Genomic DNA, 23,867 nt, shown 5'->3' on the forward strand with positions numbered 1-23,867 from the left:
ATATAACTGCCTTATTTCAGCTCTGGGTATGTCTTAGTTGGATACAACCTAGATCCATTTCCGCAGATATTTGGTGTTATAGTGGTAGAGGTTTCATCAGTACATGGTGTTCTTTGATTGACCAAGACCAATGTTTTTAGTTCTGTCTGCAATTCTTCTCTGAAATGGCAACTCCAGGGAATGTAAACAAAAGCACATGCTGTGTAGTCTAATAAAATAATTCACGTAGATGATAGAGCAATTGCCTTTAAATGTTTCCCCTGGAGGTCCAGAGCTTGGGATATGCAGCTTGGCCTTGATTAACAGCATACGTTTTAAATTTCAGTCACTAAATGGAAGTGTCAATTATACTTGCATTACTAACTTATTACAGTGGCCACCTAAATAGCAGGTTAAGTTGTAAAGTAAGGGGGAAGCATGAAATTAATGACCCATTAAAGCTGAGAAATGCCTGGGAAGAGCCTTTCTATCTATTGTTAATCACAATTGCCTGGAATCCAGAAATAACAAGCACTGATGGAGAGCGTTAAATGTAATTGGAGAGAGAGAAAAGAGAGAAGAAATTTTACTACCTTTTAGAAAGCTGCTACTGTGTTACAGCTAGACCTTGTCTAGATTTACTCAGAGGCTGAGTCCAAGTATCAAGTAAGCATCAAAATAAATTTTGATGATATGCAAAGTAGCAGAGTATCTTACAGCTAGAAAGCTAAATAACTCTTCCAGGTGATTGACAGCTTCTTTGTAAAGACTATACAATGTCCAGACTTTTAATATTCAAAAGAACTTTACTTTAAACATAAACATAAACATAAAGGTTTTTACTTTATTATACATACCATGTATAATAAATATAATATAAACAATTATTTCTAAAAGAATAAGCAAATGCTATTCATTCAAGAAACTGACAGTTGTCTCAATTCCCCCCTTCACTTCTTTCAGTAATTCCAGGACAAAGGGTATGGAAATAATTAAAAGGAGAAAAAAATATTGACAAGATAAAGAAAGGCAGAGGAAATCTGCATTTTTCCTCCTTGCAGTGCTGGAAATGAGGGCATGGCCTCAGAATAAGCAGACTTCTAAAAATAGAGCTATCATTAGCACAAAGTTTATTGAAAATAGCTTCCAGTTTGAACCCAGGACTGTTGAACCCATTTCCTTAATGAGTCTGGCATGCCAGGAAGTGTTTATATTGTCCACATTTAATTGGGCCATTTGAAGATAGGGAGTAAAGGTATTGTGTCAAGCCAGACACTAATGGGAGGTTGCCCAATTAGCAGAGTGACCCTGTTGGATGCCCTGCAGCATATCAAAACTGTTCTCCTCCAGATATTACAGCTGCTGACTGCTTTTTGATGGCAACTCCTCCTCCCACATCTGTAGGTATTTGGCACCCCACATGTTAGGGTTCCTGTTTGCCCCAACTGCCTCAGAACCCTATCAGGCTGGAGGTCATTTGGGCTGCATCTTGTGTGCCTGTGTAGCCTTGCCAGGCTGACTTGGTTGACGTGCTTGTCGGTGTGCTTTGCAGATATCCTGACAAAGGCCTTGATGATAATTACTGCCGCAATCCAGATAATAAGCCGAGGCCGTGGTGCTACACTCTTGACCCAAACACCCCCTGGGAGTTTTGCACAATTAAAACGTGTGGTGAGTTTAATGCAAATGTTTATTGTGACTTTCCCTTTTCCTTAATCTAGGCTAATAATCTATCTGAGATTGTCTCTTCACTGCTTGGCAACCCTGTTATATTTTCTGTAGGTTTCAGTCCTGTTGCTTATAACAACGATCCCCTGCATTGTTTGGCCGTTCCCCTGTTCTCTGACCTAATATGCTCTCCCCAGCCCTCTTTGTGCTTTTCCTCATGCAATTTCTGGGGCGTGGGTGCTACATTTCTGGCCTTGCCCTCAGATCACACAGGCTCCATCAATCCCTCTCCACATGCATAAATTTCCCTGGAAGCTGCAGGCCTAATAATACAATTAGTCTTGAAAGCAGATTTTAAGGGTAACAGCTCAGAATTTATGAGACAGAGTTTGCCTGGGCACAAGCAAAGGTGCATGTACAGATGAGACCTAGAAAATGCCCAAGCATCCTCTGAAGCATTGTACTGAAGGTTGTAGTGGTAGACAATATCTATCTTCCCTCTAAGCACACTCTGAAGCGCCTGTGTTGCCCCAGAGTTCTTGCAAACCCAGTTTAAAAACAACTATATTAGATCAATGCTGCTGCAGGTCTCCTGAGGTCAGAGTTCTTATTGGTGTGGGCAAAGATAAGAGATCCGCTTCAGCATACATCTAGCAAATCCTTTATCTTTCCCTGCAATCCACTTAAGCAATGCAATATGTATGAGACCTTGCTATTTAAGGTAACAAATAATATCTCAGAAGCGACTGTCTAGCAGTTTTTACTTTTATGTTCGCAATTAGCATACTAAACAGTGCTGAAAAATCTCTCCTGAGAATACAAACATCTGGTGCATTTATTGCCATCTGGACTTCATGCTACCTGAATGTTTGACGTCCAAACTAAACTGATCAAAGACCCGATCTTGCTTAGACTTGGCATGTTCCAAACATTTTGAGGCTGCTTCTCTCTTCTGTGAGCCTGAAAATGCTAAAGAGCATTTTACCTTTTCTTGGAGTGGTAATCTATTTGCTCATGAATCTCATATAGGAAAACCAGTTTTCTAGTATTATAAATAAATAGTTTGAACGACAGGTTTAGGTTTATTAAATTTATATTTTGCTGCAAACAACAAAAAGTTCCAAAGTGATTTAAAATGAAAATAAAAATACAATAATAAAAACAGATAAACACAGTGAGGATAAAAACATCCAATCACTGGTGCTGCCTGAATGCCTGGGGAAACAAAAATGTCTTCTTGGTGCTGGAACATTAACAAAGTTGACACCAGGTGGGCTTCCCCGGGGAGATGACTTGCATGCTTTGGGCTTTTCAGGCGTCCTTTGTCCTGTTTTACCTTGGGTGCAGGTGTGCACTTGTTCGCCAGAGAGCAGAAATAGTGTAGAGAGATATACACAGTGCTTTTTCCCCCTTCAGGGGTCCTCTCATTTTCTTACTCATATTGAAATACTGTCCCTCAAGGAGGCCAAACTTAGATTCACAAAATGTTTAGGGGTATGCATACACCTGCGTACCCACAGAAAAAAGCACTGGAAATGCCAGATAGGAATCATGTACAACCAGTAGAAGATCTTTGCCATTTTAAAATATACTGATTTACTTGTGGAATCCTAAGAATCTTAAGGGGAATTATTCTGTCTTTTCTGTTCCTGCATGAATTTGCAATTCACAAGCTGTAGGTAACAGGGCATTTTTGTACAAGTGGCTCACTTCAGGAAATGACTCTGAACCACTTTGTCAGGAAATGACTCTGAACCAATGTGATCATAAAAAAAGAATGCAATGGAAATGTACAACTGCCGCACAAGAAAATATTGATGCCCCAGTAGGAGTTTGAATGTCCTTGAATTGCATTATTGCCGTTTCCTTAAGGAGTAGTTTGATATTTTTCTCTGCAGTAACGCTTGGTTTTTCTGATGTATTCATTCTGTGTTACAGCTCCTTCCTAACATTCCTACAAAAGTACACAATATGTGATGTAACTAATCACTTTGCTGCAAAAACATCACAGATTGTCATACACTTCTGTTAAAGGCAAATTTGCTTTTGCAAATGGTATACTCTCAGTGATGACCATTAGTATTCTAGAGGAGTCAGGAATAAATAATGTTAGATACAGAGAGAATCCATTAGCTTAGTGGTACAGCACGTGCTTTGCGCTCACTTCCCATGCTTTACTTTGCATGAATAAGGTCGCAAATTCAATCCCTTATATCTCTAATTATGTTCCTGATGCGGCCTCGGTTCCATAAACATTTCCAATTATCACAAATTTGTAAGTAGTAAAAATAAGCCTCGTGCCTGCCTGCCTGAGTGACTCATTTGAGGAGCTACCATTTTCCAGAATTCTGTTCAAAACAGTCCACGCCAGACTGAGTGCAGCTTGCAGAGACATCTGCAAAAGGTCTTGAGACAGAGAAACTTGTTGGCTTTCCAAACATATTACTCTAGGGAGAATTTGATATCAGATTTACAGAAGCACAGACACTCTTTAAAGTGCACAAATATTAGCTTAATAAAGCCATTAGAATATTAAATGTAGGAATGTATTCATTTTAAAAATCAGATACTTTTGCATTAATCCATAATTGTGCGTGATCTACATAGAACAAATCTAGGATGCCAAAACACTGATTTGTGTGTTTAATTTTCCATGCGCAAATACTCTTTTGACTGAAGTGGAACCAGGGATTTAAGTAGTTAGATGGGTTTATAATAGATTTCGTCTTGTACATGTTTATATGACTGGGGTTACAACAACAAAAGATGCCTCTTGAAGAATTACCTTTGTATTTACCAGCAGACTTTACATTTAAAAACTGATCTATATTCCAGGTTAGACAGTAGACCCTAATTGTGCAAGCAGATGTGAACCCACAAAATCTTATTGACTTTATAAAGTTTGAGCTATGGGTAATTCAGGCCAGGGTGCATAAACACAAAGCCTTTACAAGGATTCCTAGTATTCTGCTCTTTGGGAAGCATGCTGTTGCACAGGCACGGGGAGAGAAAGGCACTGTGAATTGCATTCTGGGAAACTACAATCTAGCAGGCAGAAACCTAGTGTTTACTGGTGTTCCTGCTTATGTCCAAATAGAAGTACAGTGGTACCTTGGTTTAAGAACATCTTCGTTTATGAACAACTTGGATTAAGAACGCTGCAAACTCGGAAGTAGGTGTTTTGGTTTGTGAACACTGCCTTGGAATAAGAACATGTTTTGCTTCCTGTTGAGTGTGTTCCATTTGTAAATTGAGTCCCCACTGCTATGGGAAAGCACACCTTGGTTTAAGAACGCTTTGGTTTAAGAACAGACTTCCGGAACGGATTAAGATTGTAAACCAAGGTACCACTGTATTAATAGGAAAAACCTTGGAAATGAAATCCATTACTGCGTTGCAGAACAAAATCTTAAAACAGTCACAGAATCACAACAGATAAAAGTCTTTCTCATGCAAAGCAATTCGACATTTGAACTGATGGCATTCAGTTCTTTGGAGTTCAGTGCTAGCCTAATGTGGAAGTAGCTATTAGCTTAGATTCATAATGCTTGAGGAATTTAATTTCTGTGAAGTCCTGTGTGGACTAACCTCCTTCTAAATTCACACTTCTCCAAGTTGTAGTTATCCAGACAAGTAATGTATACAAAAATGGTTGTGCATATAAATGCATGTATTAGTGAAAATAGCTTACACAGGTGCGTTATATTGGGGGAGATTGCCTTGCTGATTTTTCATATTGGAAGAAAATTGTACTAAAATGTTACTGAATTTTCATAGAGACTTTCTTTTTAAAAAATCACAAATTGACGAGGAAGGGTGGAGAACTGAACTTAAGATCTGAAAAATGAAAAATGTGCAATATTTTCCCATCCCTATTCAGAGTAAGTCTCACAATGTTCAGTTGGGCTTGCTGTTTAGGTGTTTAGTCGTGTACGACTCTTCGTGACCCCATGGACCAGAGCACACCAGGCACTCCCATCTTCCACTGCTTCCCGCAGCTTGGTCAAACTCATGTTGGTAGCTTCGAGAACACTGTCCAACCATCTCGTCCTCTGTCGTCCCCTTCTCCTTGTGCCCTCCATCTTTCCCAACATCAGGGTCTTTTCCAGGGAGTCTTCTCTCCTCATGAGGTGGCCAAAGTATTGGAGCCTCAGCTTCAGGATCTGTCCTTCCAGTGAGCACGCAGGGCTGATTTCCTTCAGAATGGATAGGTTTGATCTTCTTGCAGTCTATGGGATTCTCAAGAGTCTCCTCCAGCACCATAATTCAAAAGCATCAATTCTTTGGTGATCAGCCTTCTTTATGGTCCAGCTCTCCCACATAAATATGCATAAGATTGCAGCCTAAGGGGTTGCCTTGTTTCCTAGGACCCAATGTATCTTTTAAGTGGTCTGCAGGAATCAAAGGATGAACTGTAGAACATTTCCCTTACATCAGGTTGACTTGTAGGAAGGAAAGCAACAGCCATGTCTATCTTTCTAGCTCAGAATGTTGTGGACAGCTCTTCAGCAGCAGCTGAGACGAGAGAATGCATCAGAGGTCAAGGAGACGGGTACCGTGGAACTATAAGCACCATATGGAGTGGCATTGAATGTCAGCCTTGGGACTCTCAGACTCCTCATCAACACAACTTCACATCGCAGAACTATAAATGCAAGTGAGTAGGGCCTCATGGGTGTCACCATTTTAATGGCAGTGATTATGACTTGCAGAATCATTATTAATCTTCAACCCAATAAATACTCATGTGACTTGTAGAGTGTGATATAAAACATACTTTACTGTCATGTCAAACACTATCTAGGAATCATAGCTATGTTTCTGAAGTGTTGCTTTTGGGAAAACTCACCTGAATCTGATTTATATAACTGCTCCATGTTTGGTGGACTCATTTCATGGATCCATGAACAATCCAATATGGGAATCTTCAGAGCCTTTTTTCTGGCCTGCAAAACTGGCGCATAAGTTGTGGTGTATTCATAGTGCCTGATGGTGTCTAGTACCAGCTTCTCACTGTGTACCTGGCAAACTGTAGTGTGGTGGTTTTATGTGTGTGCACGTGGACTATGTATACTGGTGTGATGGAGGCACACCAACATTTCCAGTAAGAAAGATGGTAAAAAAGTGAATTGGTCACAGGTTTTGGGACTAGTTGGAAGAGGTGTTAAACTGTCACTCAGGGTTTTTTCCTGCAACATGGCTTTATCTTACCTTGAACACTAAAACTTCCTACCTTCTCAACTCTCTGATATTTTTAGAAGCCACTGCTCCCCCCCACAACACCCCCCCCCATTTCCTAGTTGTCTGAAAGTTCCCTTCTCCCTTCTAGGGAATCTAATACATCTACATCTACAGGTGAACTAGTTGAAATGATGCAAGCCCCAGCATCAATTCTTCCCCTCCTAATTAGGATTCCTGCTGCTTATAGAAGCTCTGGTTGTGTGGAACCATGATCCCTTGTAGCTGCTCATTCTTCAGCTCTTAAATTGGCTGGCTGTGTCCTATGAAAGGCTTCAGTCACCTGTCCATGTCAGAAACCTTCGCCACAGTAGCAGCTTGGTGACAAGAATCTTGTCTGGGGGTAAGTTATCCTGACTTGATAATATGCTATGGTTTTGTGAGAGTGTGCTTGTTTTTCAGCGCAGGGTGAATGGGTGTCCAGTATGTTTGTTGTTACCAGTGCTTTACTTTTACTAAAAATTCAGATTTGCCCATCTGGAAATTCTCTATTTTATATTCATGCTAGTGTAGACTTTAATATCTGAAAATATGCAGGATAACATATACTTTCTTCCTCCTTAGCCCCCTTCTTGAAGGACCAGCTTTTGCATCGACAATAAAAGGACTGGGTAATGAATGCACACAAGTGCAGACAGAGGTGCACAGTGCTTTGTTTTGCTCCCAAGAGTGCCTTTCTGCTAGAATTGGAAGGCTGACTCAGTGGTGGTTCCAGACTGTAAGGGAATCTGAGGGAAAGGGTTTGGGAGGCCTTTCTCGGATGGAAAGATGATGGCCCACAAATGAGGCCAGGTGAGGCAACCACCTCAGGTGGCAGGATCCAGTGGGGCAGCAGATCTTGATGCCAATCTTTCTCCACCCACTGCTTGTTTCTGATGGAGCTATTCCCTCCCTCCTCCTTCCCTGGTGGGCCAAAATGTCTTGGGCTGGCCCTGCTTCTAGTGCTCTCAATATTAAAAATACATATTTCTTGTTGAAGCAGCTCTTTTTAAATAGTGACTCTGAATATTTGGGGAACTGTGACCAAGAGCACTCGGCAAAAAGTTATTTTGCTTACCCTTGCTGCTGTTTCTTTTCCAGGATGCATGCAGAATGAAGCATCCCTCCTTTGTGCCACCTGCACACTTCTGAGACATTTGCTGATCCTGTGATGTGAATGGCACGGTCTAAGTGCTGTGCAACACCCACATGGTTTCTCCCTTGGAACACCATGTTCATGCACCACTCAGAAACCTACTTTTGCAGCTCAGCTTCCATTTTCCAGCTGAGAAAGAACTTATTGGGCACTAGCAACACTAGTGCAATGAAGCATATATAGATGCTGGAGAACCATCCTTATTAGGCTAATGGTGTTCTAATAATCCAGGATTGTTGGTTAATGTTACATGAATGGGAGCTGTTGTAAGGGACATATTTCAATATCTTTCGGAATACAGTATTCATCAGAATTTGATAGGTGCCGCCATCTAGCTGTGCACTGGGATAGAAAAACAGTTTGAAGTAATTTTGCAGCTTGTCTAGCTGGAATCAGTTGAAATGGATTTGTCCCAGAAAGACCCCACACTGTGACCAACTGTCTTCTATTCTTTCCTTCCTTTTTTACTAGAAATTTCATCTACTCGGAAGCACTGTTGCAAATAAAAGTCCCATGTCGTTCATCAAGAGTGATGGTTGGGAGTGGGGAATGCTGCCTGCACTCAGTTGCAACTTAGAGTATCAGCTGCGATGCAACTGGTGCTGTTTGACTGGAAGCAAGTCATTGTGGCTCTGCCATTTTCATTCCATGCTGCTTTGGTACTAGGCTGAGATGCCATGGTTGCTACAGCTTGTTTGATTCTCGTGTATGCAATAAGCACCAGCTATTCTCTGTCTCCACAGTCAGAGGCAATAATACTTCTGAATACTAGTTGCTGGAAACCTCAGAGGAGAGAGAATGCTCTTCTGCCCAGGTCCTGATTGCGGGTTTCCTAGAGGCCTCTGGTTGGCCATTGTGGGAACAGGATGCTGGGCTAGAGGGGCCATTGTCCTGATCCAACAGGCTCTTCTAATGTTGACTTCAAGTGCCAATGAATTTTTTGTGGCACGGTGGTGAAAGTGTGCTTACATATGGGATAATTGTATTCCAAGTTTTGCTAGCAAGATGGATAGGCTCCAGCATGGTGCTTACTAAAGGGTTATTTTTTATTGTGGTGAACCTGATATGTGGTGGTGCTAGCTAAGTACAGCACAGTTGTGCATGCATGATATCAACCCCCTCATGTTGACTGCTGCAATGTGGGCGTTCTGCACTGCATGCCAGTGTCCATGGAGTCCTGGTGATGATGGAAATAGACTGTGATAGCTCATAGAACTCTGACTCCTGTGTGATCTTAGCCAGGGAGCTCTTGGGAGGACTCCCACAGTTCCACTGCAACAGTCAGCAATATGGGTATATGCTATTGCTTTGTGTGTTTTCTGTCAGTGCTTGCTGCCTTGCGGGGCGGGGCGGGGAAGAAGGTCTCGGTTGGACATGTGATGACACACTGTTGTTTCCTTGCACTGCAGAGCTGAAGGTGGACCAGCAAGGAAGAATCGAAAGAAATCCTATTATAATTTTTGCAAATGTAACCAAGTTCCTACTGTCTTTTATGTGTCATATTTCACTTTTGTTAAATATGTTTTTTATGTTACTATATAGCTGATGGTAGGAAAATGTGCATTATGTACGGTGTGTAGACTTGATCTTTTTATTTTGTATTGCATTAATTATTGTCATATGCGCAGAAGAGTCTTTTGGCAATGTTATGAGAATTGATTTTATAATATTTGTAGAGCAACTCCAATAAATGCATTTTTCACTTCTCCTTTCTATAGTCCTTTGCTCAAATTAATTTGACAATTGCCTAGGTGAGTGTTCCAGTGGCACTGTAAAGCAATCCAGGTGCCATTCATCTATACACTTTCCTAGAAGTAAGTCTCATTGTACTCAGTGGGACTTACTTCTGAGTAGACATGCTTAGGATCGTGCTGTAAAAATGGCTATATTGTGCACAACGGTTGCAGAGAGATATGCTTGGTGCTGGGCAGCCAAGAAGTCCCTTAACTGCTGCAGGTTGGAGGTGGGACATTATGCTTTTCTCACGGTCTTCTTCTTCTTCATGAGCCACAAACCATTCATGTGGAAAACTTTTTCGAAGGGGACAAGCTTTCTCTCCCCATACATAACCCATTGTTTTACCCACTTGCCCGTCACTAGAACAAAAATGTGGGAGAGAATCCCACACTTGCCTGGCTATGTCATGATGGCAGGCATAAGGCAACAGTTTTGCAGTCACAGACTCAGTAAAGTGTTGCTATAAATCTGATCTATTCACTGGTGAAAAAGAGGAATATGGGAATGCTTTTTAAAATGGCACATAGGAACCTGAATAGGAAGCTGCCTTATGCTGAGCCAGACAACTCCGGCCAGCTCAGTATTGTCTTTGCTGCCTGGCAATGGGTCTTCCAAGATTCAGGTCGGGGTCTCTCCCAGCCCTAGGATTGAAACTGGCACCTTTTGCTTACAACACCCCTGCTGCACCACTGACTTGTGGTCCTTCCCCTAAATGCAACATGATCCCTTGGCAATTATTGTTGCCTTGGTGATGTTTCCTGGGTAGATCTTTGAAGACTTTACAGATCAAAATAAATGTAGATCAACAAGGCTATTAATAGGGCAGCTGTCGCAATTACTGTAGACATTAGAAATATGGCGGGTGGGTCCATTTGGCTCTGTGAGCCTCTGGAATTTAATCCCATTTAACTTGTAGAAGGGTGCAGTACATGCCTTTGGCTGCATATACTTAACTGGCAGCAAGTCCAAATGAAAGCAACGGGACTTCTGAAAAGCCAGGCTTTGGGCTGGTGGTGCTTGGATGTTAGAGTTGAGAATTAGACATCTATGTTCAGACCACAGAATTAAAGCCTTAAAACTATAGAATAAGGATGTAAAAGTTTTATAGCAGTCCTCAGGATTTTCACCCTGAAAATTGTTCTGCTGCAATCAATCGGTCAGAGCCAGAGTATGTGATTTCAAGTGTTCAGCCAAATATGTGTAACATACTTTAAAGAAAAGCATGCACGGAGCTGAATGTATCTCTTTTTCCAGAATAGTGAGCCAAATTTCATAAATTTCATTTAAGCTGCACTAATATGGAATATCCTCTACAAATCCTTTCTTGAGAACCTCTTTAACCCAACTAGGAAGGAAATGGGGGATCTGGTCCTGTAACATGTCTCAGACAAAACACTCAATTGACTCCCTTGGGGGTTTTGATTAAGCACTTTAGAAATATTAGTCAACATTTGTCATTCAGCCTATTTCCTAGGAAAACTCCCTTTATTTTTATTTTTTTAAAGAATACTGGAGTACTGGGAAAGCTCTACAATGCTACCCTGGTTAGTTTTAGTTTCCCTGTTGATGTTCCATTTTCCAACGCACATTTCCCCCCCAAAAGACAGAACTGTTGAAGATGTGTGTCTGTGTAAACGAAGCATAGGGATCTTTTGGGCATCCAGATGAGGATGAACTGCAACTCCCATCGCCTCTGACCAGTGGCCAAGCTGGCTGGGGCTTCTTGGAGGTCCATAGGTTCCCCACCCAAGGCTTAAGCAATGGAAAAGTCAAACACAAAAAGCATACATTCCATTCAACTTGAACATTGTGGCTCTCATGGCTGATCTCCCAGCCAACACAAATTCTGCATTTTTGAAGGTTCCCTGTTTCCTTACAATTTCTTAAAAATTGCAATGAATGAAATATTATGTCAGAGATAGTCATAGTTCTTTCTTCTGTTAGGCTGTCTGATGAAGACATCTCATGTTAATAAGACTGGGCACACATTTATTCTACCGACAGTTATCAATCATTATTCCAGATGGCCAAAAAAAGCCTTATGAAACTGAAGACTCAATTGAACTTGAGTGAAGTTTTCAGGAGAATGGAGAGTAACACTTACATTTCAAGAGGTTGACAGTTTTAATACAAACTGATACTTTGTTTTAAAGAGAGTCCCTAATGGTTAGACGCCAATTCAAAAGGTAACACCTGTATAGGATTTCTAATCACATTTCTCATACTCTTGGGTTTCAGTTTCCTAATTAAATCAGTGATAAAACCAAAGGGGCCCTACCCCTATAACCAGATAGATCCATTCACTCTGAGAGGGAGGGGTTATTGTTGGCATAAGCCTGAAAGCAGAATTTATAATAGGTTTCAGATGACTCTGATCCCAGTTCACATGAAAGAGTTTGTAACAGGCAAAATACATTTGGAGCAACGGTGGCCGAAAGATGGAGTGCATAGATACCCTTGCACTTTATGTGAAATACTATAGCCATTATTCATTGAATATAAATGTACCTGTTGTCTCCTGCTTTCTGTTGCCAAATTTTACTCGAGTGTGTGCACACTTTGTGTTGTTTTTTTGTGCAAATCTTTCTGCTTTAGAAACTTAGTGACACACAGATGTCAAACAGCTTTTATTATTGCTAAGTTGCATTAGAAAAAGCAATGCAAAACAGCAGCATTGTGCCTGACATATGTTAACATGTTTATTTTTTTTATAGGGACTTAAGAGAAAACTACTGCCGCAATCCAGATGGAGCTGAGGCACCGTGGTGTTTTACTACCGACCCAAAAACTCGCACTGGCTTTTGCTTTCAAATACCAAAATGTGATGCACCAAGTGAGCAAGGTAACGTCTACTAGGAAGATAAGAATATTCTAAAGTATTGTGGAAGAAACCATACTATTCTGTGGACAAATTAAATATTTTTTTTAAGAGAGGCCACCACAGACTAAGAGTAAAAATTTCTGTCTCTGTACCTGGATATTTGGTTTGCAAATGTCTCTAATGTAATCTGGTGCTGTGCTGAAAACCACCCCCTATTGAGGAGAAAAAGCAGGTAGAACCCCAGGTGTGGGCAAGGAGCGGACCCGAGGGATGCCTTCCCCATCTGTCGGCTCTGCCCTTGGCCCAACATCCAGGCCTGCATCCTCATTCACCAAAACTCCTGATAGGCGGCACAGGCTTACGCCCACACCACCAACCAGGAAGGGGCTCTGATGCCAGGATTCCCTCGTTGGGGCCCCAGTGAAGCGCCTGCCGTCTCACAACACCGCCCACCGAAAAGGGGGGGAGCGGACTTCCATGATTTTCTCAACCATTCTGCGTCAATTAATGAGAAAGAAATTACATTTGAGAATAACGAAAGAGGCAGGAAATTTCAGTGAAATGCTTGTGGAGGGTTTGTACTTGGGATGGTGGGTTTGTGTTGTACTTACCTTACTTTTGAGGTTTGTGAGTGTCCTTTTTTCCATTCTACAAGCAATCTCTCCAGTGATCTGCATTCTGCACTTTTCTCAGGTGGCTTCAAGGTCAGTCTGAAAGGCCCAGTCTACTAAATCAGCACCTCACACTTGTCTTTTTAAAATTTTAAAATTAAAATTAGTTCTGCTTCACAACTATAGTGTAGCAGAATGGTGCAAGACTATTTGAAGTGACAGTGTCAAAAGTGTTGCAGATGTGAAACTTATTCACAGCATATGCAAAATTGTGAAACGTTTTCCGAATTAAAATAAACCAAAATGTACGTTTCAAAGATGGGAATATTTTTACTTGAGATCAGCTGTGAGCTTGTCCTTTGCCTTGTATGGGGATGAGTAACTACAGCATTTATCTATCCTTGCCAGAATCCAGGACCTTTTCCTTGACTAGCTTAAAGTTCCATTTTATAACCTCCTGAAAACATCTGGATTTAAACTGCAGAACTAAAGATACATTGGCAGCTTTTACATATGTTAATGCATTGGGCGACCTTGTCAAGTTCACAGTCAACAAATTACCATTTGAACTGAAAAATTCCCAGTACATCTGCAATAGATATTGAAAGCAAGTTACTTATTTACTTTTGAGTTACTTATTTATATCTTTAAACATAATTATTTAAAAGATTCAAAGAGCTCTTGTCTTCATGTACATTAGCTTTCTCTTATGGCTATGTTTACTGGCCCTGCTTTTGTATGTATTACGTTCTAAACAGCATGCTGAAAAAACTGGATTATATTTAATTAACAGGTTATTTAGAAAAACCAGTAACACTGGTATTTTAGTAGCTTCTTTTAAATGACTGTTCTTTATGTAGATTGCTATCGAGGGAATGGGACGAATTATATGGGAAATATGGCCCAGACCCGCTTTGGCTTAACTTGCTCTATGTGGGATAAAAACATTCAAGACTTAAAAAGGTATGTACAAAATTAAAAGGAAAAAAATATTTTCCGTCTCAATCAGTAGAGAAAGTTGCAACATATTGTTCAAGTGGCTTCCATGCTTTTTACTAAACATTTTTTACAGTGCCTTCAAATTAATTCTTTTCTTTCTTTTCAAGATGGTATGCCTATAGATGCACTTATACCCCTGTTTGGAGAGTAGAACTGGGATGAACACATCTCATTTTATATAGACTCCCTCTCACTCTTTTGCTTCCACTATTCAAGGAGTTTTTCTTATCGTTTCAGAAGAAAAGTGACTACTTAATCTAGTGAAGTCTGTCACAAGACCAAATTATTTTCAGGGGCTTTTATATGATCTACTGATGTGGTGGCACTGTGAGAAGTCTTCTTCTGGTGCTTTTGCAAGAGTTCACAGACCAGTGTCAATTCATTTTGGGTCCAATATACTTTTTTCAAAAGGCAATTGCAATAAAATTAGATTCCAAGTTCAGTGCGCAGCTTGCAATTTCATAATAAATTGTGGTGTTGGGAAAGATAAAGACATTTTCAGGAGAATCTTCAACTGTTGTTTTGAAGGTCCAGGAGGGGAAAGATTAGACTTGATTTTCCCATTATTTTACTTGGATTTCAGGGTTTCCTGCAAGCTGTATGTTCTATCATTCCCTCACATGAACTGGAAACAGAGAGCTATGTTTTAGTACTCCACAGTTTCCCACAATGCTCTGCTCTTTCTCATGAAGCCTTCTGCTTATCAAATGAGCTTTTCTGGTTAATTTCCCCTACCATGCCTTAGGGGAAATTTCCTATACTATTTCTAAACCCCATAAGTCTGAAATGTGAATGCCATCACAGCACAAATTGCTTGGAAAATATGTCCATTAATAATCAGAAAATCAACTTGTGTTCATACAAGCTTATTAAAGTACATTGCTGGCATATATTTTCTTTATAGGCATCTACCAATATACAAAGAGCCAGATATTAGCAAGTTGAAGAAAAATTATTGTCGTAATCCAGATGATGATGTTCATGGTCCTTGGTGCTATACAAGTGATCCTCAGATCCCCTGGGACTACTGCCCTATATCTAGATGTAAGTGCTCAGTATAAATGATAGGCCAATGTTGTTACAGAATTGCTGGAAGTGGGAAAAAGTCAGGAGGGAGCATATATAGTTCTGTACTCTACCTGATAAATGTGATAATTAAAAAAAAGGCTTCAGATGCTGATATTGGTGAGAATGGGGTGGGAAAAGTTGATCAACGTGGAGATAGTACTAATTTATCTAGATAAGCTTCGAAATTGGCAAAATGGAATGAAAGCAAGTCCTTGCTTGGCTAAAATTGTGTGCATAAACTGAAACCAACAGAAAATTTTCCGAGAATATTGTCAAGTGACATTCTACAAATTATGGAAGTCACCATTTCCCCCTTCAGCATGCCTTAGATATAGCATCATTCTGGTGTGTGTGTGTGGGGGGGGTTGGGGTTGGGGGGGAATGGTAACTAGATTGAGGTTCTTTCTCCAAATCAACCCTGAAAAGCCACTAAAATTAACTGCCTATAAACATGGTGGAAAAGTAGGGAGGGATATTTTGGCTAGCTCGTAGTATAGATCTTCTGTTTGAAAGGCTATTGCATCCCCTAAAGAGGGATGCTGTTTCAGATTATAAATCAAATAAATGTTTAGGGTTCTTATTCTTCTTGGGAAACATTCTTCTTGGGAAAATATTCATAGTGGGCGACATTATTGAACCTGTGCCACAAGTTAAGCAGAAAAATGTATATTCTTCAACATACTCGCCATGTTTACAGTTTTCATACATACATTGTAGTTGTAAATAAGTTTATTTAACAAGGATAATCATGGTTTGATTATACTGCATTGTCTGTGTAGGTGAAGATGATGCCGTTCCTACAATGGGCAGTTTAGACCGTAAGTAGCGCTTATATAAATCCAATAAATAAATTCTGTTATGGTATATTAGCCATCCTTTTTCACACTTCCTGGGTGTATCTTAGGCCCACTTCATACATTGGTCATACTCAAAACACTAAACAGCCCAACTTAATCTCTTCCGGGAGTCCGTTCGATTCCCGAAATGGTTCGAAAACCAAGGCACAGCTTCCAATTGGCTGCAGGAGCTTCCTGCACTCAATCGGAAGCCGTGTCAGACATTTGGCTTCCGAAAAACGTTCACAAACTGGAACACTCACTTCCGGGTTTGCAGCGTTCGGGAGCCAAGCCGTTTGAGTACCAGGGTACCACTGCACTCCTCCTGAGCATGTCGAAAGAGAGGCACTGCATGAACTTGTTGCTTTCCTTGAGCTTTCTGCAGCTTGCCCATTTAAGCACTAAACCATGATTAATAATACTGTCAAAGTCTATTAAAGAGTCTGAAATATGCTGCAAGTGGTCCTTGGGTCCTGGTTTGTCCTCCTGCTCACAGCAAAAACCACATAACAATTTCACACTGCTATTTATGATGGTAAAGAACACTAACAATTTTAGGGTGGCTTATAGACTATTTAGAGAAAAGATGCTTGTTAGTTGTTGTTTTCTTTTAATGGGAAAGTATAGTTGTATAAGCTGTTCAAAGTCTTAGGTCTAAAGTGGAATATAATGTAACCTAAGAACATTCTTTCAGCTGCTGTTATCCCTTGTGCCTCAACAAAACACCTGAGAGTTGTTAATGGAATCCCTACTCAACCTGACAAAGGATGGATGGTTAGTTTGAAGGACAGGTAAGACTGTATGTGCTGCCCTTTAATGTGTGGGATCAAACCCTCCCTTCCTCCCAAGACCTTATTTGGTCATTCAGAAGAACATAACAATAATTGTGTGATAGAGGAGCGTGGGGCCACACATATTCACCCCCATGCCCTCCTCTCCCCATGGCTGTCCACGTAGTGGAGCGACCTGTTGAATACACATAAACTGTCCCTGTGAACTGAAACCCTGAACGAATGTTAATGCAATTACCGTCATGTGGTTTTGAACATTCGGACAGACCTATTGTCTCTGATTCTCCGTTTTAGGGGAGAAATGCTGAATTTCTAACTGCACATTAAGTAACAAGTTCCCTACATTGCTTCCACAAGACATCATAAGTCTCACACTTATATATTCCATTGGTTCTGAGAGAAGGTCTCAAACTCGGGTGGGCCACATCCCAGTTCTTGCTCACTCAGTCCTTTGGCCTTTGTGGTTAACTAAATGATCTCCATTAAGAGCACACTCCTTAGCAGGCCCACAAAAAAGTAAGTCTTACTGAATTCAGTGGGGCTTCCTTCTGAGATAAATGGGGCTAGGATTGCAGCCCATGGTGGTTTTGTGTTAGCAGAATCATTTATGTTGGTATCAGGTGGGGCATCCTATTTTCACTCAAAGGAAAGGAGAAAAATCGCAATATGCTATATGGTATTTTATTCAGAAACAAGCCCAATGCATTTCAGCCTTGTATATTTTAGACCTTCATGGGGGTCAGAATGCAAAGTTGAAACCAGCTGCAGAGCTCTCTGGTAACAGAAGCATTTCTTTTTCTCCTTGTTGATTGATTCCCTTTGTGGGTCTATTTTGCATGCTGAGTGTTTATTGATATTTATCCCATTTTCACTCTCTCCTCTGGGCCCTATCTCATACTCTTCCAAATGGCACACCAACCTTAGGAGAAGCTTCTTAGAGGCATTGGGTGGGGGTGTGCAAATGGGGTAGAAGAGATAAGCGAAAAAGAGGTGCCCTGCCTTGCACAAAGGGAGGTGCCTCTGTGCATTTCAAGCTACTACTGGATAGAACCCCAAGAGCAGAAGACTCTTTGGCCTCAAGCTTATCTTTCTTTTTAAAGCAATGCACAGAAGCTAAAACAAATCTATACTGGCTGGGGGAAGAGGAATCTTGTTTTCATGCTATGGTACAATGGCAAAAGAGTATGGTTGCTATCGATACATGGACCTGGGTGTGGAGGGGGAACAATTTTCTGGAAGTCAGCATCGCATTGTTAGGCAGCTAGCTTGGAGGAGGGCTGGGGAGAAGGCTCCTCTGCTCCTGGTCTGCTTCCACAGGCATCTGGCTGGCCACTGTGAGAACAGGACGCTGGATTAGATGGGCCAGGGGCTGGATCCAGCAGGCTCTTCTTATGTTAGTTATAATAAGAGCAATATTGGTTTGAATTGTATGCAGCTGCTTATGACTACGAGTAACTATTTCCACTTTTTCCTCCAGCAGAGGCAGGCATTTCTGTGGAGGTTCATTAATAAAGGAAGACTGGGTCCTGACAGCAAAACAATGTTTTCCTTCTCGGTAAAGTAACTTTTTATTACTACACAGTTAGTGTAGAAAAATAATTTTATTCTTTAAGAGCTTGAGGTAGGAATCTCTCTGTTGCAACCTAGCCCTCTTTGTATAACTATAGCCTTTATAAAGTTGCATTCTGCAACAATTATCCTTTTCATATAATTAATATTGGCACACAATTGATTCACCTAGGTGGTGAGGCGGAGAATACCCAAAACCTCTATTCTGTTTAGTCAAGAATCCAGATGCAACCTGGAGCTTTCCAAGAATTTGACCTTGTAGCCATAAACTACTTTGGCAATTACTCTTTGAAATGTGTTGTACTTACGTTAAGCTGTAATCGAAACCAGGAAATGTAGATTAGGGTATGTGAAAATAAGAAATAAACAAGCCCCATCCTCCACAAAAAGAATTAGTTTACAGTTTTCTGCTGGTTCTTATTATCCCAAATCTATTCCCTACCAGATTGCATCAGTCACAGTTTCCGTGGTCTACTGCATTTGAATATATATTTAGAATTTATACATTCAGAATACCACGTTAGACATTTTTTGTCACATTGTTAACAGATTTTAAGTAAAGCAGCAGAATTTTATAATGTAAAAAAAATCATGTGTTAATGTGATTAGTGTTGCTTGACCAACAAACAAATGGTTCATAGAATCCCAGATTCTAGTCCAACCCCCTGCAATGCAGAAATCTCAGCTAAAGATTCAGATGAACTCTTTCAAAAATCTCTTGCAGTTTTAAACTTCATTGGTTCTAAATATTTGCCATTTCCTTTGTGTAATAATACAAATTCCATTTCAACCAACAGAAATGAGAAGTGTTTTTATTTGAAATGGGCAATGTTCAGCCTAGGTTGGTCTATCAGAGTGAATGGGGCTCTTCCCCACAGTGGCGTTGCAAGGGGGTGGGGGGTGGTGCACCCCGGGTGCCATGTCTGGGGGAGGGGTGACAAGAAGGCACCCCGTGGTGTGCTCGCCCCACCGCCCCCGGGCGCGGCGGCGCAAGCAACCATTACACCGCCGCAGCTGCATGTGGAGGATCCTCCGTTCGCGGCTGCAGCCACAAGCAGAGGATCCCGCCACCGTCTGTACAGCATTTGAGCGGTGCCGGCAGCAAACCACTACATACAACGCATGCGCGGTGTCGCACGCATGCACGGTATCTAGTGACTCCACACATGCGCAGCCAGTGGTTTGCCATTCCCCGGGTGTTGGTTAGCCTTCATTCGCCCCTGCTTCCCCACCAACCTCAATCTGTCCTTAGCCAGCCCCCACCTGCCCAACTTCTTCTGTTCAGAGAGTGGCATTGCCTGTCAACTTCTTCTCCAGAAAGAGAGGAGGTACCTAGAACCTGCATCTTCCCTGTAATTATACAGAGGATCAGAGCAGCTAAGACGGCAGCTAACAAACTTGCATTTTGACATCAAAACAGATTGGCCAAAAACAACAACAACCTCGATAGCAAGCAGGAAGGACTAAGGACTAGAAGACTAAATTAAGTAGGGATGCAGGGAGTATTGGACCACTATCGAAGAGGCTCAACAGCACACCGTGGTCTTTCAAACTGACAAAGTGTTTTCATATTGTATTCATATTTAGCCCTGGGCAGGCAAGTCAGCGGTCTGATTTGCACAACACTTTAAACCATAGTGATAATAATAGTAATAATAAGTTATTATTTATACCCCACCCATCTGGCTGGGTTTCCCCAGCCACTATAGTGAAGCTTGACTATAGTTTAAAGATGCACACACAGCATTCTGGTGCATGGGGTGAAAATCATGGCTGCTGCTACCCTCCTCCACCATTCCTACTGCTGCCACACTGCTTGGGAGATAAACCATTGTTTGGCTTGTGGTATTTATCTTCTGGAACAAAGCAAAAGCTGTAACCAAGCTTTATATTTGGCTTACTGTCTGTGGCTTGTTTGGAGGAAACAAACCGTGAGCTTGGATTCAGATAGAGTGCTGAGCCAAACTGTGACTTGGCTCCTGGCAGTGTAGTAGGGGCACGGGAAGAGTGAAGCAGCCATGATTTTTGCTCTATGCATCACCACGCTGCATGTTCACCTTTGAACCACAATTAGAGGTTTGAATTCTGCCCATGGTAAACTGATCCAGAGAGTGTATAGCCATTAGCCCACTCCAAGTGTTGCTTGATTTGGACAGAGAACCACATACATTTCCTTCCTTAGGTATAATCTCAAAGACTATCAAGCATGGCTTGGAATACATAATGTTGAAAGAGCACACGAAGAGAAGCATAAGCAAGTTCTGAATATCTCCCAGCTGGTATATGGTCCCAAAGGATCAGAACTGGTATTGTTGAAACTTTCCAGGTCAGTTGTAATCATGCTTCTTTCTTTGCAGGTTTGTGTTGACAGTTGTGCACTTCTTAGATGGCAAGAGACTTTGCTACTGTATATAATATAATTCCCAAGTAAAGTGACCAGAGAACTTGCTTGCAATGACTACCTGTGGATTTTCCCAATTATTTTTAAAGAGTTTTTTCAAATACGATATTTATTCTGAAAGATTTAGTCAGCTACTGTCATCAACAACACTTGATCTTAACTGTCTGCTAACTGGGTCCTACTGAAATGTGCATTCATTTTAACTTCTGTCTCATTGATTCACTCTTGAAGTGATTACACAATAATTGCACATTGCACATCATAACATGTGCTCCTCCACGCGCTTGTGAAAATGTCCTCAAAACAATAATTCCAGAAGGCAGTTCTACTAGACAGATCTCCAAAAGAAATCCCTGGACAATAAGCAGGTAGAAAAATGTATATTTTCCTGAAAAGAATCCCAGTTCATGAGTTCTACTCAAGTTATGCCAGCTGATGGACAGTAGCAGGGATGGGGAGCCTCCCCTCCCCCTCCACCACAATAGCCGCATTTCCTCATGGGCATCCTACCTGGTGGTGCTGTCAGGAGCTGGAGTCAGGATGAGGTCAGCAATAAAAAACACAGGTGTCTAAGGCCCCTTCCCAGATTCCTTCCCCAGCAACCTAAGGCTCTGTCATCTTGTCTCTTTGCTCCAATCAACGGTGGCAACTTGAATAAAATATTGGGGGGGGGGTAAGCCCCACCCCATGTAATCAATCACATGACATGGCACACACACACAAATCCCATTTGAATGGCAATGCCCATGAACATCGGGGGCCCTGTCCCCTCAAATATTTTATTGGTGGGAAGTCTGAAGACCCCTCAGTCCCTAGGAGTTGGCTCCTATGGCTTCAATGCAAATGCGGATGTCATGCTATCCCCTCTAACATTTCTCTGATGAAAATAGGGATGTCCTAAGGAAAAGTGGAACATTCCAGGATCAAATCAGAAACCAGGGTGGCTTCTGTAAATCTGGAACTGTCCCTGGAAAATAGGAACACTTGGAGGGTCTGCATGTAAAGAAATTTGCCGTAGAACTTTCAGTCTGTGGGCTTCAAAAAACAAATTCTAGAATATATCTTAAGTCCTTTTGCTGAACTTTAAACTTTTTGAAAAGTTGCAAGTACATGTCTGTTCACTTGATCTGGCTGTTGAAATTGTTGTGAGCATGAACTCTGTTTTAAAAGGGCTGGTAAGAATAAGTATACATCTGTCTTTATATAATCTCTTCCCAGGCCAGCAGTAAGCAGTGATGCTGTGGCTATCATCAGGTTGCCCATTTCTGGATGTACCATTCCGGAAGGCACTACTTGCACTGTTTATGGATGGGGACATACAGGAAGTAAGAGCTTTTATTCTGAAGTAGAACATGCATTGGGATGCTGATAACCACCTGGGTTCCCAGTTTGTGTGGGTTCATGTATTATAGGAGGGTCCTACTCAGTGCTTTTTTTCTGGGGGTACACATACCCTGAAACATTTTGTGAATCTAAGTTTGGCCCCATTGAGGAGCAGTATTTCAATATGAGTAGGAAAACATTTTTTGGGGGGGGAGCACTGGCCCTGCTTTTTAAAAATTAACACTGATTTGGACAGAGTCACTGCTGCTAAAAGTGAAATGATGAGGCCAATTTGAAGGTTCCCACAGGGTGTGGGTGTGTGGAGAATAGAAGGGGATTTGAGGGAAGCAAAAGGAGTTTTCCAGAAGGCTACCAAAATTTCCCTGGGGATTCCAGTCACCCCTAATATATATATGATTATGCAAAGCAGCAGCAACAACACAGAGATGACCAAATGGTTGTCTTCTTTATCGTACTTTAAAAAGTTGGCCCATATTTTTCTTCCCAAACTGTTGTCTGGCCTCTGTGTAAGAATAGCCTGCTAGATCAGGCCAGTGGCTCATCTAGAGTTCCTCCACCAGACCTGGACTTCCAGCAAGACATTCAGTGCTGGAGAGAGGGAGACGTCATCCATGCCACATGCACAGCACGCCTTCCGCTGCACCACCTGCCTCATAAACTCACACCTGAAATTTTTGATTAACTAACCTGCCAGTAGGGGGAAAGTATGGCAGGTTGTGATTTAGTTGTGTGTGTGGTATGGAAAAATCTGTTTTGCTGCGCTCCTGGCATTTATCAGGTGTCATCAGGAAGCAGATCAGTTAACTTGATTTTATTTTCTGCTTAGCTTTTAATTACCGTATATACTTGAGTATAAGCCAACTTTTTCAGCACATTTTTTATGCTGAAAAAGCCCCCCTTGGCTGATACTCGAGTGAGGGTCCTTTTGGGCTGCTCCTTCCTCCTCCCTCCTCCTCCGCCTTTGCTGCTGTCGGCGGCGGCGGCGGAGAAACAAGCAGCCCAAAAGCAGCCCTTTTGGGCTGCTTGTTCTTCCTCCGCCGCTGCCGCCCCCACCAGGTTTGTGGTGTGATGAACTGCCCTACACTTGAGTCAATAAGTTTTCCCAGTTTTTTTGTGCTAAAATTAGGTGCCTCAGCTTATATTCGGGTCGGCTTATACTTGAGTATATACGGTAAGCATATTGTTCTGGTACCTAGTCAAATGACTTCAGTGGAATTGCTTTTGAGGAGATGGTTTTAGAATTACAACTTTATATAGACTTAGTCTGATTTATGCCTCATGGTAACATCTCTCTCAAAATGTACATTAATTATTTTTATTTTTTTAGCAAAGTCAAACTCTGTGTTGTGCTTCTTTATTTGAACCAATATAGCATCCATATTTGGGAACTTGTTTTTTGTTAGAAAAACATGATCTTTACTGTTGAAGAGAAAGCAAACAACAGCATATTCTCATTTCTGCTTTTGGGTTTCAGATGCACCCTTTGATGGGAGACTTCGAGAAGCAAATATGATCATCATGGGAAGTGAGCGCTGCAGTCAAGATTTTGGAACAAATATAGTCGTGAAAGAGTCAGAAATGTGTGCTAAGGCTGAGAGCATTGGCAGTGGAACTTGTGAGGTACAATTCCTGTTGGCTTATTTACTTATATCCTACCCTCCTTCATGGAT

At 41.4% G+C, this 23,867-nt stretch overlaps 1 protein-coding gene across 6 annotated transcripts in view; it reads left to right on the plus strand.

Annotated features, from left to right (window-relative positions):
- The window catches only part of HGF (hepatocyte growth factor), a 55,727-nt gene that overhangs the window by 25,434 nt on the left and 6,426 nt on the right, over nt 1-23,867 (plus strand). For 2 of the 6 annotated variants that reach the window (XM_083575149.1, XM_083575150.1), the window contains exons 7-17: nt 1,532-1,650; nt 6,130-6,304; nt 12,472-12,599; nt 14,050-14,152; nt 15,093-15,232; nt 16,036-16,074; nt 16,787-16,883; nt 18,361-18,438; nt 20,635-20,778; nt 22,072-22,178; nt 23,672-23,817. In XM_083575149.1, the coding sequence (XP_083431275.1) occupies nt 1,532-1,650; nt 6,130-6,304; nt 12,472-12,599; nt 14,050-14,152; nt 15,093-15,232; nt 16,036-16,074; nt 16,787-16,883; nt 18,361-18,438; nt 20,635-20,778; nt 22,072-22,178; nt 23,672-23,817 (1,276 nt within the window). Of the gene's footprint in view, nt 1-1,531; nt 1,651-6,096; nt 6,305-12,471; nt 12,600-14,049; nt 14,153-15,092; nt 15,233-16,035; nt 16,075-16,786; nt 16,884-18,360; nt 18,439-20,634; nt 20,779-22,071; nt 22,179-23,671; nt 23,818-23,867 lie in introns of all 6 variants that reach the window. The other 4 variants (XM_083575147.1, XM_083575146.1, XM_083575148.1 and 1 more) reach the window with 3 other exon arrangements.

Source organism: Podarcis filfolensis, assembly GCF_964270895.1.
Source record: "Podarcis filfolensis genome assembly, chromosome: 10".
Classification (NCBI taxonomy): Eukaryota; Metazoa; Chordata; class Lepidosauria; order Squamata; family Lacertidae; genus Podarcis; species Podarcis filfolensis.